The 14300-nt window shown below is 40.2% G+C and overlaps 2 protein-coding genes and 1 long non-coding RNA gene across 4 annotated transcripts in view; 1 reads left to right on the top strand and 2 right to left on the bottom strand.

The window, feature by feature from the left end:
* PTPN22 (protein tyrosine phosphatase non-receptor type 22) overlaps positions 1-2970 on the bottom strand; it is a 45657-nt gene extending 42687 nt beyond the window's left edge. For both annotated transcript variants that reach the window (XM_014566418.2, XM_014566419.2), the window contains exons 1-2: positions 2833-2970; positions 223-310 (exon numbers count right to left, since the gene is read on the bottom strand). In XM_014566418.2, coding sequence (XP_014421904.2) covers positions 223-310; positions 2833-2909 — 165 coding nt within the window. In that variant the 5' untranslated portion in view covers positions 2910-2970. The remainder of the gene's footprint in view (positions 1-222; positions 311-2832) is intronic.
* Positions 1-9083, top strand: part of LOC116665869 — a 53454-nt gene extending 44371 nt beyond the window's left edge. Inside the window, exons 3-5 of the long non-coding RNA XR_004322620.1 lie at positions 2855-3095; positions 4990-5086; positions 8949-9083. This is a non-coding gene — a long non-coding RNA (uncharacterized LOC116665869). The remainder of the gene's footprint in view (positions 1-2854; positions 3096-4989; positions 5087-8948) is intronic.
* On the bottom strand, positions 5795-13782 carry BCL2L15 (BCL2 like 15). The gene is given in 5 exon segments (XM_006193146.3): positions 5795-9032; positions 9638-9862; positions 12926-13047; positions 13358-13442; positions 13444-13782. Coding segments are annotated over 5 exon segments (492 nt in total). The 5' UTR covers positions 13486-13782; the 3' UTR covers positions 5795-9014.
* Positions 13783-14300: the final 518 nt, after the last annotated feature.

Genomic DNA, 14300 nt, shown 5'->3' with positions numbered 1-14300 from the left:
AGAACTAGCCAACAGAACATCAAAAACTGTACCTTGGAAAGAATATCTAAAATACACACAAAACACTTAGAGAAGTCAAACTTTCAGATTGCCTTTCTCCCTTCTTCCCCTAAAAGGTTAGACATTCATTTCATCCCAGGAGCAATTTGGTCTAGGAGAGTTGGACCATCATAGTCAAATAGTCTATGTAACTACCCTGAGAGTGTCACACACAGGACTCACCAGAAATTCTTTGGCAAGCTCCTCTTTGTTAATTTTCTTGTTTTGAGCCTCGTCCAGGAACTTCTGCAGAATTTCTCTTTGGTCCATGCTGCAAGGCAAGAGAGACAGTCTCTGAGTGGGTTAAGGGAGGGCATGTCAAATGTGTGTCATGGCAGAGACAGCACTGAGGAGACACTGCTGCTGCCTGAGCAGAGCATGTTGAAGGCTGTGGTTTACTGACTTCATCACAAGCCCCAGAGGAAATTAGTACGTAACCATCCTCTGTGGTCACACAACAAAGCCATCACCTCACTCCTGGGCCCTAGTGCCTTCCTCCTCAAGAAAGGAACCTGGTTACAATTCTAGTTTTTAACAAACAAGAGGCTTGCCAGAACAACAAGTGATGTGCTTAGCTCTGAGCCTTTTCCACTCCACTGCTCTGAAGTGAAATTCACCATTTTTCTTGCTCCCTAGAGAAAAGGCAGAATTACAGGTCTCACAGTTGGGTTCTGCCTTTTCCCATTTCCCCAGTGGGCGCAAAGGCCCTGTTGACACCTTCTGTTCCCTCATGTCCCAAATGAACTCTGTAAAGTTCATTTAGGCCCAGGAGAGGAGATAGACACTGTTTGGAGTTGACATTGTCTAAAAAGTTTCTTGTCATTGGGATCAGTGGCAAACTTCTGCTCATCAGAGAAGGCATTTTTACTCAGAACTTTTAATTCGGCTATAGACGTCTCAAATTCTCTTTTGGATGAAGCAAAGTCAGCTGCTTCTGACAGTCTGTGTCTCTCTCAGGGCTGGGGAAGTGCTCACCTCCGTTAGGGGAAGTGTTGATTTCAGGACCCCACCCCCACCAGCCAGTAATTTTTGAGTTTCATTTGGGTTCTGGATATAAAGACTTCTCAGTATTGGTCTATACAGGACCCAGGAGCGCAGTGGCCCCACGAAGAGCACCTGACCGGGAAGTTGGCACAAAATCACCTGTATGTAAAGCTAGTATAATACGAAGGAACAGAAAACAAGTAAAATCAACCAACTTGCAGGCAACAGTACAAATGAAGAACTATTCTTAGAGAAGATGTTTCTACTCTGCCACTAATGCCTTGGAAAAGGCCATTGTTTCAGGAGGCCATGCTGCGCATGTGGCATTTGGGCCTCGATAGGCAGGCTGTTCTAGAAAAAGCTTCCACATCTCCGCTTGCATGAATTCTCTCCTCAGTGCATGCAGACCTACCCAAGAGTGTCTTATCTGGTGTGAGAACAAACCAAAAATCAGCATAACATCTCTGTTTGAGGACAGAGTTTCAATAAATAATATGTTAACAAAATTAGTCCAAAATGATCATGAAGAAAACTTGGAAATGTGCCTTTTGAACTTCCTCTATTTGATATTAGCAATCCTTTCTGTTTTGCAACATTATTCAAACTTCCTTTAGGAAATGATTCTGCTCACTATACAGTTGCACCTACTTTATTGAGCCTTACAACAGGGAAAGAGAGCTCACTGAGGTATCTTGCTTATAGGCAATGAGAGGCCAATGAAGAATTTCAGTCCCAATCTACACCATAAATTAACATGAACCACAATTCTTCAACAGAACTTGACAGCGGGGAAGTATTTCTCAAATTATCCCTAACATTAAAGGAGAATTTCTTGCTGCTCTAAAGAATGCAATGTTTAATTCAACTTTTTAAAAAAATTATAAACTAAGGGAAATTTTTTAAATAGACAAAATTTCAAGTTCACAATAACTAAAATCAAGTAAAAGTATGCACATGGTTAAATGAAGACTAAAAGATGCAAAAAAGGATCAATTGTATAATTGCTGGGGTTAAGGAGGGTCTTTTAAATTATTTTAAAATTATCACCATTTTTTTATTAGAAAAAATCCACAGAAATCCATTAATTTGTTCAACAGATTTATTGAGTTCCCGATGAATGCTAAGCACTGTGTTAGGGGCTGGGTAGAGAATAGTGAACAAGCCAGAATATGGTGAAAAATACCATTAACCAGTTAATAAAGCATCTCAGAACTAAAGATAAAGATCTAATTACTGATAAAAATTAAAATATTCCAAACGAATTTGCTTATTTTCAAAGTAGCAAAGCATAACCCTAAAAGGAAAATGATTTTCTGTAGTTGGACAATAAGAGACATACAGTTTCATCATCTCTCTGTCACCTTAGAGTGCCTTCACTTCCAGCAAAATCAGAATTTTACTAATGAATAAACAAAAAGACCCCTAAGAAAATGAAATTTAAATCTATTTTCCTCAACCCCACATTTCAGAACAATCTCTCTCTAACTTTATTTTCTTCTTAGGGAGGGATAACAATGAAACAGATATGACATAAGAAAGAAAAGCTTGCTTAGAGCCAACATACAAGGATCTGAAAATAGTGTCTTAGTAGAACTGCAGATCTTCTTTAAAAGCAAGCAGCAATGCTCAGGATTCTGTTCCACTCTAAAACCAAAAGACATACAAACATCGTGAAATAGCCAAACCTCAAAAACCCACTTAGCTGAAAGGCCATTTCCTGAGCAGACCACTCAAGCGAGAAAAAAAGCAAACTTCAGGAGAAAACAAAACATTTATTTTTATTTTTAATAAATCTAAGCTACTACTTACTTTTTCACACTTCTTTCTGCAGGTACTGGAGGACAGTAGGAGCAGAATTCTTTTTGAAGAAGATTCTGTTGACTCATTTGTATCTTGTGGGAAGATCAAGAGCTGTGGAAGGGAAACAAGTCCTGCAGCAAAAATGAGCAAATACCTAAAAGAACTGACGAATTGACAATGAAACATTTCAACCAGTCTGGCATACACCCTAAGTGAACACAACAATTCCATGCACTGAAAGACTCGTAAACACTTTATCAGAGCCATCAAGGGTGAGTGATGATGGAAAGTAAAACTGTGGTACCTGAAGAGGAGTGGGGAGGGAACATCTCACTGCTGCCTCTTATGGCTCTGGTGTTTGTTCAGAAGGAAGATGATAAGAGAGGAGCGTCAATCACACTGTCACCTGTTCCAACAAGAGGCGAGTGTGCCAGTTTGTGGGGAAACATCAGTGTCATGGAGTTTGGGAGCTGGATGACAAAAAAACTTGAACCAAAGAGAATGTCAGGGGGGGATTATTAAGACAAGATAAACTAGTCAAGAGGAAACACACTCAGCTTAGAACATCCTTTCTCTAACAGGAGGCATGTTTTACCCTCAGAAAGCCACTCACCAACCTTTGCTTTACTTTCACTGCTCCTGCCTTCCTCTACGTCCCAGGGTCACTGATTTGATATGGGCTTTGTGTATCATCTGTGAAACACTCAGTCCTTTGTAAGCATCCTCTTGGTGACCAAGACCTCTTGGTCCTTTCTCTTCAATGTCTTTCAGATTCAATCTCTTCTCCATTTCCATGTTAACCCCCCACTCTCATTTTCATAACTGGATTCCTGCAGCAACAAGCTTAGTTGTCTTCCTGCCTATGTATCTTCCATTCTAGTATCTCCTGGTAACTAAGATTGGATGAAAGTTCTTAAGACTCCTCTTCAATGCAAAAAAACAAAAGTACTTACTGATAGTCAGTAGGAATAAGTCTAGATTCCACGAAGCCCCTCCTCATCAAGTGTCCGCACCCAACCTACCCAACACATCACCCATACACCTTGCTCTTCTACTGCCACTTCTTTTGCTACTTCTCATCATTTCCTCCAGTTTTCACCAAGATGAAAATAAAGCTAGAAAGCCTAGGTACTCTTTCTTCAAAAATCCTGCCCTTAACTCTGTCTCACCATGACCTTCTTTTAGTCTGAATCTTTTCAATATGAAGCTTTATATTCAGCTATACAAATTTTCTTAGTTTCATCACTGGTTGCTTGTCTCCCAGAAGTTTATTTTTAAAAGGGATTTATTTTAAAAAAAAAAAGCATATAAAATGTCCCCTGTAGTTTGAAGCTTATCAAAGGCCAGGATAGCAACTTCTCTACACTTGTGTGACCCACAGAGCTTCACATGGTTTTGAGCAACACCTAAAATAGCTCTACTGGGATAAAGTGGTTAGGCTTTGGTGAGAGATCCACTCTGACTTGGTTCCTCACTGCATCAGTTACTCCAGATCTCTTGCCTGGCACGGTCTCTGCTTGTCTCTGGCTGGGCACCTTCGCTATGGCAGGAGCAGATGGGCATTCCCTACGGGGAGTTCTAGGAACCTGGCAAAGTGTACATCCCTGAAGGCTGCTTCCCAATCAACAGGGCTATTGTTGTAAAAGGAATGGTGCTCTTACTGAGACACAGAGTCCATCTGCAAAGAGCTGCAATGGCCAGGAAAAAAATGACCTCCTTTATCTCTAGAATAGACTGTTTCTCCTTTTAGAAATAGACGCAGAGGCTTATAAAATACCTCTAACAAAACTTATTTGCTTTGGTCAAGTTTTCACATCATCCACAGCAGGAAAGTCCCCGACCCATCTTCCAATCAGCTTCTTGTCACTACAGCATTCTGAGACCTCATCATGCTCTTCAATTCAGACCTTGTGAGCTTCACAGTCAGCTTCCCACATAGCACACAGGGACTCATACTCTGCCTTGGTTTCAGAAACAATCCTCAAGAGGCAAAGGTCAACTGATAACTTGCAACCAAAGCAACTTACAAGCTTTTTTTAAAATAGAGAGTTGGAAATCTTGGTGAGGCTTGGCATCTTGTTCAAAATATGATCAAATCTAAAGTCTCGTCTTTCATTTGATTGTTCATTCAGTTTTCATTCATTTATTCACTTAATGAATATTTAGGAGATCTGTATGCATACAAGAGAGTGGGGAAGAGAGGAGCTACAGACGTGAACAACAAATTGTCCTCCTTCAGTGACCCTGTATTTCAGTAGGGAAGGTAAGTACACAAACAACTCTAAGACCATTTGTGATAAGACCATAAATGTGATGCAAACAAAATTATGAGAAGACAGTCAGCGTCAGGAAAAAAAATTATGAGAAGTCAAAGATCACTTCTTACTTGGATTTCCTGGATAGCCTTCATGGTGGATGTGACATTTGAGCTAGTCTTGAAGATGTCTGTAGAGCCTGAGAGAAAGCAATATGAAACACAGAACAGTAGGAGGAGGGTAGCATACTGCGTCTCAGTTTGACTGAACTTTTGGTTATGTGGAGAGAGTCTTGGTCCGTAACGCTAAGAAGAGGGGCTGGGGTCAGACCCTGGGGGACTTTGCATACCAGGTGGAAAAGTCAGGCTTTATTTGATGGGAAATGGAAAACCGCTGTTTTTTAAAAAAAAACAACTTTATTGAGGTAGTATTGTCATACAATAAACTACACATTTCAAAGTGTACACTTTGATAAGTTTTGGCACATGTATATACTCATGAAACTATCACCACAATCAAGATAACGAATATATCCAATTACCTTCCAAAGTTCTGCTGAAAGAGTTTAAGGGAATGGCAACCAAAGCAATGCTTTGGGAAAATGATTCAAAAAAAATAAATAAATGCCCCCTTCTGATGAATTTTTTGAAAGTCTCAAAATCTCCTTCAGTGGAATGTAATATCTCAAAATGAATTATACCATATCTAAAAATGAATCAAAACAAGGGACAAAGAACTCACAGGTTTGGCCAATTTGGTGGCAAAAACAGGACAGACTGGAATGGGGCAAGCTTGCAACAGGACAATCAGCTGAATGCATAACTTGGAGGCTTTCCCACTGGTCCAAGCAGGTGGTAATAAACTCTTGTAGGGAGAATCAGAACAAAAAGGAAGGAGTAAGTAAAAAGACTAACTGGGGGAGTAGGCCTGGAAAGAGGGAGACGTGACAGGTTTGGGGCTAGTTGGATGGCACTCTGGAGAAGTGTAGGGATAAGAAAGGTACACAGAAATAAAGAATTAGAGTTTGCGGGTATGGATCTAGAAAGAAGGGGAATAAGCCAGATCTAAGAATCACCCACATTGGAGTAAAAGGTTAAATAAGATTGGCTTCCCTTTGTGAGAGACAGAGTTAATGGAGATAAAAAAAGTCAAGCTGGAACTTTATGAACTCCAAATCACAGGGGTTCCAAATTGTTTAAGCAGTGCTTAAAATATTCCAGGCACTTGGCTAAACCCTTTACAAAGTGTATTGTATCATTTATCCCTCAGAGTAATCCTATTGTGGAAACATGGGCACAAAGGAATTGGATTATTTACCTGATGTCACATGATTAGGCTATGTGAAACTAAGTTGTTAACATCAGACAATCTGCATGCATTCTTGATCTCTGGGCTACAGTGTCTTCTTCCTGCAGCCCAGTCACTTCAGCTCTCCTAGGATAGGGTGGCCCTGCAACAAACACAACACCCAGGCCAGAGCTTCCGTACCCATTGCCTTGTGTAATCCCCAGGGGCACCGTATTCTCTGTCTCAAGATACTATAGTACACTTGGAGCTAGATTCACAGTCGGATGTTTTGTGGGCAACACAGCATGAAAAAGGGAGCTGGTATGGCTAAGAGGGGAAAGAAAAGAAAAAGAGGAGGCTGCTGGCCTCTACCACTTATATTCAATTTATTTTTTTCCAGTTTTGTTGAGATATAATTGACATATAACATTGTGTAAGTTTAAGGAATATAACATAATGATTTGATATACATATATATTGCAAAATGACTACCATAACAAAGTTAGTTAACATACCACCTCACATAGCTGCAATGTGTGTATGTGTGGTAAGAACTTTAAAAATCTATTCTCTTAGCAACTTTCAAATACACACTACAGTATTGTTAACTATAGTCACCACGCTGTACATTACCTCCCCAGAAGTTTTTCATCTTATAACTGGAAGTCTGTACCCTTTGACCACCTTAACCTATTTCCCCACCCCGCCTCAACCCCATGCCCCTGGCAACCACCAATCTGTTCTCTGTTTCTGTACCATTCAGTTTAGATTGCACTTGCTGGGAATTAGTTCAAATGCAGAGACAGAAGAATTTCATTTCATGAACAGAACAGCATTAGTCAAAGTGAAAATAATGATTTTGCCTAAGAGGTCAAAAACCACAAAACTCACCATATTGAGTTTACAGTAATGAAAGGGACAAAGGAATGCATCAAGTGTCTTAAATTGGTAGCAAAAAAAAAAAAAAAAAACAAAAACCTAATTTCTATTAAAGAGAACATGAAATCTCATTTCTGAATTACTAACCTATTGTGATTTATCTAAGAATAGAGAAAATAGTATAACTTGAAAAAGTTAAAATATATCAGCAACCCTACATTTTATTTCTGTGCATTGAGGGGAGCCTGATGGCTGGCTGAAGGGAGGGGAAGTGGTTAGCTTTGTAAAACTTTAGCCAAAGCCATTAACACCTCTCTTAAAAAGTAGATACAGCAATGCTTTTCTTCTTGATGTTAGGTAGGCTGTCTGGTTTGGGGGCTCAGAGATGAAGCAGTCTCTACCTAATGATTGCCTGCTAACCTACGAGATTAAGAACTGTTATGAGATACACAGACCATGGAAACCGTATGCTTTGCTTTCAGTCCCTTCCAATCATTTGTGGCAGGGCCAAGGAAATGAATATCCTCTATAATGTGCAGAGTCACAGAGCTCTCTGATTTGCCAAAGGTCCTAGAGAAAGTGTGGACTATGCAAGAACCAACAAATGCTCAGGCTAAATTCTGAAAGAAGAGTTATCCTATCCACAATTCCATTTGGCAGGAACTGTCAGGATTGCAACAGAGCTTAAGTTACTCAAGGAGAAGTGTTCACTTAGCTTTAGAGCAGGGGTCTGCAAACTTAAAGGCCAGACAGTAAATATTTTAAGCTTTACAGGACAGGCCATATGGTGTCTGCCATAATGACTCAACTCTGCCGCTGCAATGCTAACACAGCCATAGATAATATGCAAACAAGTGAGTGCAGCTGCATTCTAATAAAGCTTTAATTAAAAAAAAAAAAGCAGGCTGATTTGGCCTATGGGCTGAACTTTGCCAACACCTGCTCTAAAGCGATGGTTCCCAAATTTTATATGTTCATTAGAATCACCAGTGGAACTGATTAAAAAGGTAGGATCTTAGGCCCCAGCCCACTCCTATAGGATCAGAATCTCTAGGGATGGGGCCTGGAGATCAGCAACATATAAGGTCCACAAGTGGTATGTGAAATATACTTTGAAAAACACTGTGGTGTGTAGCTTCATCTAAGCCGGGACGGCCCTACTGTCCTACATGTGGGCCAGCACTTCCTGCATCCTGTGGCAATAAAAATGCAGTAACTGTTATCTCTCTCTTTGGCCTTTCTAGTAGAAGGGCAGATGAACAACTGCTCTTTTTTGCTTCTAACCTTGAAAATACATAAAATAATTCAGCTCAGGTGAAATTAACATGAAATTTTGGTTATAAACTTAAAAAGAAAATCCTCAACTTAAAATAAAATTTTCCAACCAAAGATCTCCCTGAAATCCTTAAGACTGCAAAATTAGTAGATAAAATCCTTACCAAAGGGCAGGGCAAAATCTGCAGAATGGTTTCCTGTTGCCTGGAACTCCACTACTGACAAGTCATTACCTTGCCTCTGGAGGTCTCTGCTTCAACAAAACTTCATTAAAACTCACATAAGAACAGAAAGTATAAAATCTCTGTAGACCTCTGGGAGTCGCTCCTAACTTTAACAATCAGCAGAAGATAGATTATTCAGTCAAGTTCAGTTCTGTCCAAAAGAAAGTGTGTTTTGATTTGGCTGTTCTTCTGTTTTAATTGCCAGAAATCAATCACCCGATCAGTCAAAGAAGACGTCCTGTTCAGGCTGGAAAACAGCTCCACCTCTTCTTCAGCTCTCCAGGTTTTCCTAGGAAGGACAATGAACATCCTACAGTCAAGGGGATGGTCTTCAGGAACTCCCTAAAGAAACCAGAATGATGCGCAGATACCTTCAGGGAGTGCAGCTCTTGCTAAGGCTTCTGCTGATTACTAAGACACGGGCTGAGAATGCCCCCTATTGTTATCACTAGAGCAGATGTCGATAAACTGTTTGTTAGGTAAAGTAAGATAATTCTGAACTTCCTCAACACATACCCAAAGATGTTAGGGAAAGAAGATGCAGAAATTTACCAGGGAACAGAGCAAAGTCAGGCTGAGATTAGAACTCCACCATCAATGTACTTCACAGATGACTAGGTGGAGGAAGTGGAAATTAGCTTGCAGAGTTAGCAGTCAACATTTCAGGCAGCCTGACTCTGGAGTCCAAGACCTACCAGCTGGAGCTTCTGACTGCTCCCCTTTTCCATGGCAAAAAAAAAAAAAAAAAAAAAGCCTGGCATTTTCAGCGAGGTTGGAAAGCCTGTTTTCCTAAGTGGTTTCCAACTGACAGAAAGAATCATGAACTGGAGTTCAAGGTATTAGTACAAAAACAGTGCAAATGCCTAGCAAAGCCAGGGGCCCCAAAATACTTACCCAACCTCCCTGGCCCTGGATGTACTCTCGGATGGCACTGTTCCCATTGATCATATTTGTCATGGGCATAGCCACCTGTCTTGCCATATCAGGAGCCATGCGGACTACACATTCAAGAAGTTTCACTGACACTGCCAGAAAGGCTCTCTCATAAGCCAAGCTGGAATCCTGAGCACACCAGGCCTTGCTGAGAGATTTTACTGTGTCCTGAAGTATAGCTCCTGCCTGGGGAAAGACACAGGATTTATCAGTGGAGTATCACTAAAGAAGTGCAGGAGGCTGCAGGTGCAGGAATCCAGTTAAGCAAGTGTTTCTCAAAGAGTGGCAGGTGTACATTGGTTGAATCTGAGGTAATCTTAGGGAGTAGATGGATAAACTTTTCTCGTTTTAATATTTTAAAATTTATTGTAATGGGTATTAGGAAAAAAACATAAGCCCATCAGACTCACAATTTCAGATATTATTGCTTAGGATGAACAAAATGATTAAAAGAAAAACAAGATGATTTGAAAGAAAAATATTAAGTACATGATAGTGTAGCTGGTCAAATTGTGAAGGTATGGCTTAAATGCCTGAAGTCTGGGAAACTCTAAAGTAAAAAAAATAGATCAGTTTTTCCTCTTCCTCTTTCCTTCCCCGAAAGTTTGGTCCAAAAGCCTTTAGGTGGGGCCGAGCAAGATCTATTGTGGTAAAGCTTTGGGAGCCCAGTGTGGTCAGAGCCAGGTGTCAGAACCCAAACAAGCTGAGACGGGCAGCCACATGAGGGGACCTAGATCCTGGTTTCCAAGTATTGCTCTCCATTCAAAGAAACCAGAGCTCCCTAGAGAACAGCTCATTTCAGGCTCAGGCCTTGAGAATACAAGATCTCCTGTCAGAAATTAAGGAAGTACTCAGAGAATGACAGGGACATGGCAAAGACACAGTCCTGATTGAAAGGATTCCTACTGGCCAAAGCTGGGGCAATTTGAGCATACAAATAAATAATGATAATAAGATTATAGCCCATTGAATAAAGCAGGAATTCATGAGTCTGTGTTGATATACAAAATAAATAAATAAATAGATTAAAATTTTGATGAGCTATGGGATATTTACATGGTTTCAAAGTACCACCCTACCAAACACTTACTAATTAAAGGGGAAAAGATTAACTTGACAATGGAGGAGCCTTGCAGACACCACCTTACTGGTTAAAGTTAACACCAGTACAGGGACAAACTGCAATCTGTGCTCCTTGATAGGATGCAGTGAGACAAACACAGCAACACTTCTGTGATACTCCTTCCAAAGAGATATCCTATATCCACTCAAGAGGAAACACCGAATGAACCTAAGTTAAGGGACAGTCTACAAAATAATTGGCCCATTATCTTCAAGCGTCAAGGTCATAAAAATCAAGGAAAGACTGATGAACTCTTCCAGACTTAAGGAGACTAAAGAAACATGGCAACTAAATTCAGTGTCTGATTCTGGCCTAGTTCCTTCCACTGTACAGTTGACCCATCAACAACTCGGAGGTTAGGGGCAACAACCCACTGTGTAGTAGAAACCCACGTATAACTTTACAGTCAGCCCTCTGTATCTGTGTGTAGTTCCACATCTGCAGATTCGACCAACTGCAGATCATGTAGTATTTACTGAAAAATACTAATAGTATTTTCAAAATATGTACTTATTTACTGATAAAAATCTGTATACAAGTGGACACTCACAGTTCAAACCTGTGTGGTTCAAGGGTCAGCTGTAAGTGAAAGTGACATCATTGGGACAACTGAGAAAACCTGAATGGGATCTGAGGACGAGAATGATAATGTATCAGTGCTAATTTCCTGGTTTTGATGGTTAGATTGCAGTTACATCTACACATATATATAAAAGTATTAGGGGGTGATGAAACATCACGTTGGCTACTTACTCTCAAATGATTCAACTCTTCTATGAATTTGAAGCTGTTTCCAAAATTTTTTTAATTAAAAAAAAAATTAAACTCAGTAGATTCAGCTATCAGCTACCTAGGAAAGCTTCAGTGCAAGCAATTAGGTGTGATAAGTCCCTTTCTGCCAGAATAGGCATATCACCCAAGCTGTATTCCATAGGAAGATACAGCATAATGGTTAAGGGTGTGGTTCTGCACAGAGATACAGAGAACAAACTGGTGGTTATCGGAGGGGAAGGGAGGTGGGGCAAGGGCAAAATGGGTAAAGGGGTCAATTGCATGGTGACAGATGGAAACTAGACTTTTGGTGGTGAGCATGCTATGGTGTATACAGAAGCAGACATTATAATGTTGTACACATGAAACTTAGATAATGTTACAAACCATTGTTACCTCAATTTTTTTTAAAAAAGTGTGATACTGGAATCAGTCTGGGTTCTTAACTTCAATACTAACTAAGTAATCTAATTACTTATTTCCCTATTCCTCAATTTCCTTATCTGCTTAAATGGATACCAAGTCAGAAAATACTTATTGAGGGCCTGTGGTTCTGTTCTAGGTTGTGTGATTACAGCAGTGAACAAGACAGGTTAGATGTTTGCTCTCACGGTGTTATACACAGATGGAGAGAGGTTGCACAACAGATAATACTTTCTATAATACCTCGCAGAGTGGTGTAAGGGTTAAGTGAGATAAGAAGTATAAAGCATTTAGAATAAATACTAGCTGGTACACAGTAAGTGATGAGTTAATATTAGCTGTCATTATTGATATTAATCAGCAACATCTTCTAGAACATTGTCTATAGTATTTATATCCAATACAGAGTCCAGCATAGGGCTCGGATGGAAAGCCAGATACGCCCTAGTGGTGAGTACTTGTCCCTCATTGCATCAGACATGACAGCTGCCCATCCTTCCTGCATGTAATTTCATTGCTGAACCTTGAAAAAAAGACGCCCACTACCAGCAAAATAAATATTAAAACAGGTGTAGAAAAGGATAAAATGCTTTACCAAGAATAGAGTGATATATATATGTGTATGTGTATGTGTGTGTGTGTGTGTGTGTGTGTGTGTGTGTATAAAGCACAGCTCTGGTAAAAAAACAAATGGAAATAATCTGAAGGCTGATCAGCCTGTGCTAAAAAGCTCTCCACCTCAATACCACCTAGGCTTAGATTAACTCCTAAAGAATGGGCAATTGAAAATTTCTTGCTGTATCTCTTTGGATGCATTAAGCCCCCAAATCTTTCACAGCACATTTCAGTCACAGTTGTATAGAACAGTAAGACAAGGGTGTCTGAAACAGAAAAAAGCAGCAAACAATAAAAAGAAGTAGTAGAAACTTGACCTGTCCCCGGATGGTTTCTGTGATGACGTTTTTGGCAGAAGCTTCCAATTCTCCATTGAACTTGTCACCCAACATCCGAAGGCGACCAGCAATGATGGCCACGTCAAAACAGCTAGCCTCTCCTAAAACAGAGGGAACACATTTGTCACAGTGCTCGGAAGGATGGCAAGTCCCAGGAATCTGGGCACTGAGGAAAGTTCTCCAGACTTTTGAGCAATTTTGGCATTGCTCTCTCCCAAGAACACTTTCAATGTTCTGTCGACACCAATAGTCAGAAAATTTCTCTTCCCTGGGAATCTCTTTCCCTTCTATAAAGACTTCAGATATTGCTGGAAGCTTAGAGTTCACCTTTTGAAACTTAAGAGGAAATAAGAAAGCATATTCAGATTCTCTTATTGACCTGTAATTACCACCTCAGGCCGGAAGCCTTACCTGAATCTGGTTCATCTACACCACACAGGCTCCGGTTGGCAACCTGCCGAGTGGTGCCTAAGAAGTCTGAGAGCAGAGAGTGCACAGATGCATTCTGTTTGCTCCTCAAAAGTTCGGGGGCTCTTCATTTTAGATGTTTGTGGCCAAGTTTGGCTCTTCCACAAAAAGAAGCTGTTTTCAGCTCAGCAGGAAGTCAGAAACACTGGTAAACCAGATGTGTCTCCCTCTTGTAAAGTTGTTTAATGGGACATGTGGTCCTAGAGCCTCTCCTACCACCTGTCTTCAAAAACAGCTGCTCCGAAGGGTCATCTCTGAAGAACTCACCCACACAGAACTGCAGAGGTTCGTTGAAGACTTTCAGTTCCTTGTCTCAGAAGCACACCCAAGCCAGTCCCTAAGGTTAATGAATAACATTAATAGTTAGATAGCCAATCTAAAACTGAAATAGAGATAAGGAACAGCCTCTTGGGTAATTTCATCAAGAAACTTCTCATTGGGTTCTGTGTATGGTGTAACCTAAGGAAGGATATTTTTGAAATTATATTACACAAGCATTCAACTCCTGACTATGCATTTATTGCTCATAATCACGCATTGATCATCTACTGAGTACCCATTTGTAAGGAACTATACATACTTGGCACTGTAAATAACCCAGAAAAATGACACAGACATAGTTTAGTATGAACGATGGATATTAAATGCCTAATCACATAGTTTCTAGTGCTTATTGGGATACAGTGTATTATTACCATATACAATAAGGAAACAAATGTAGGGGGTTAGGAAGGCTTCCTTGAAGTAGTAACATCTGAGATGAGCTCGGAAGGACAAGTAGGGATTCATTAGACAAAGGGTAGGAATAAGACCATTCTAGGTGGAGGAAATAGGATACACAAAAGCTGAGAAGGTGAACAAAAATTTGAGGAATTGTAAATAGGAA

The sequence above is a fragment of the Camelus ferus genome, chromosome 9 (assembly GCF_009834535.1).
Source record: "Camelus ferus isolate YT-003-E chromosome 9, BCGSAC_Cfer_1.0, whole genome shotgun sequence".
NCBI lineage: Eukaryota > Metazoa > Chordata > Mammalia > Artiodactyla > Camelidae > Camelus > Camelus ferus.
This window is presented reverse-complemented; position numbering and strand designations above follow the sequence as displayed.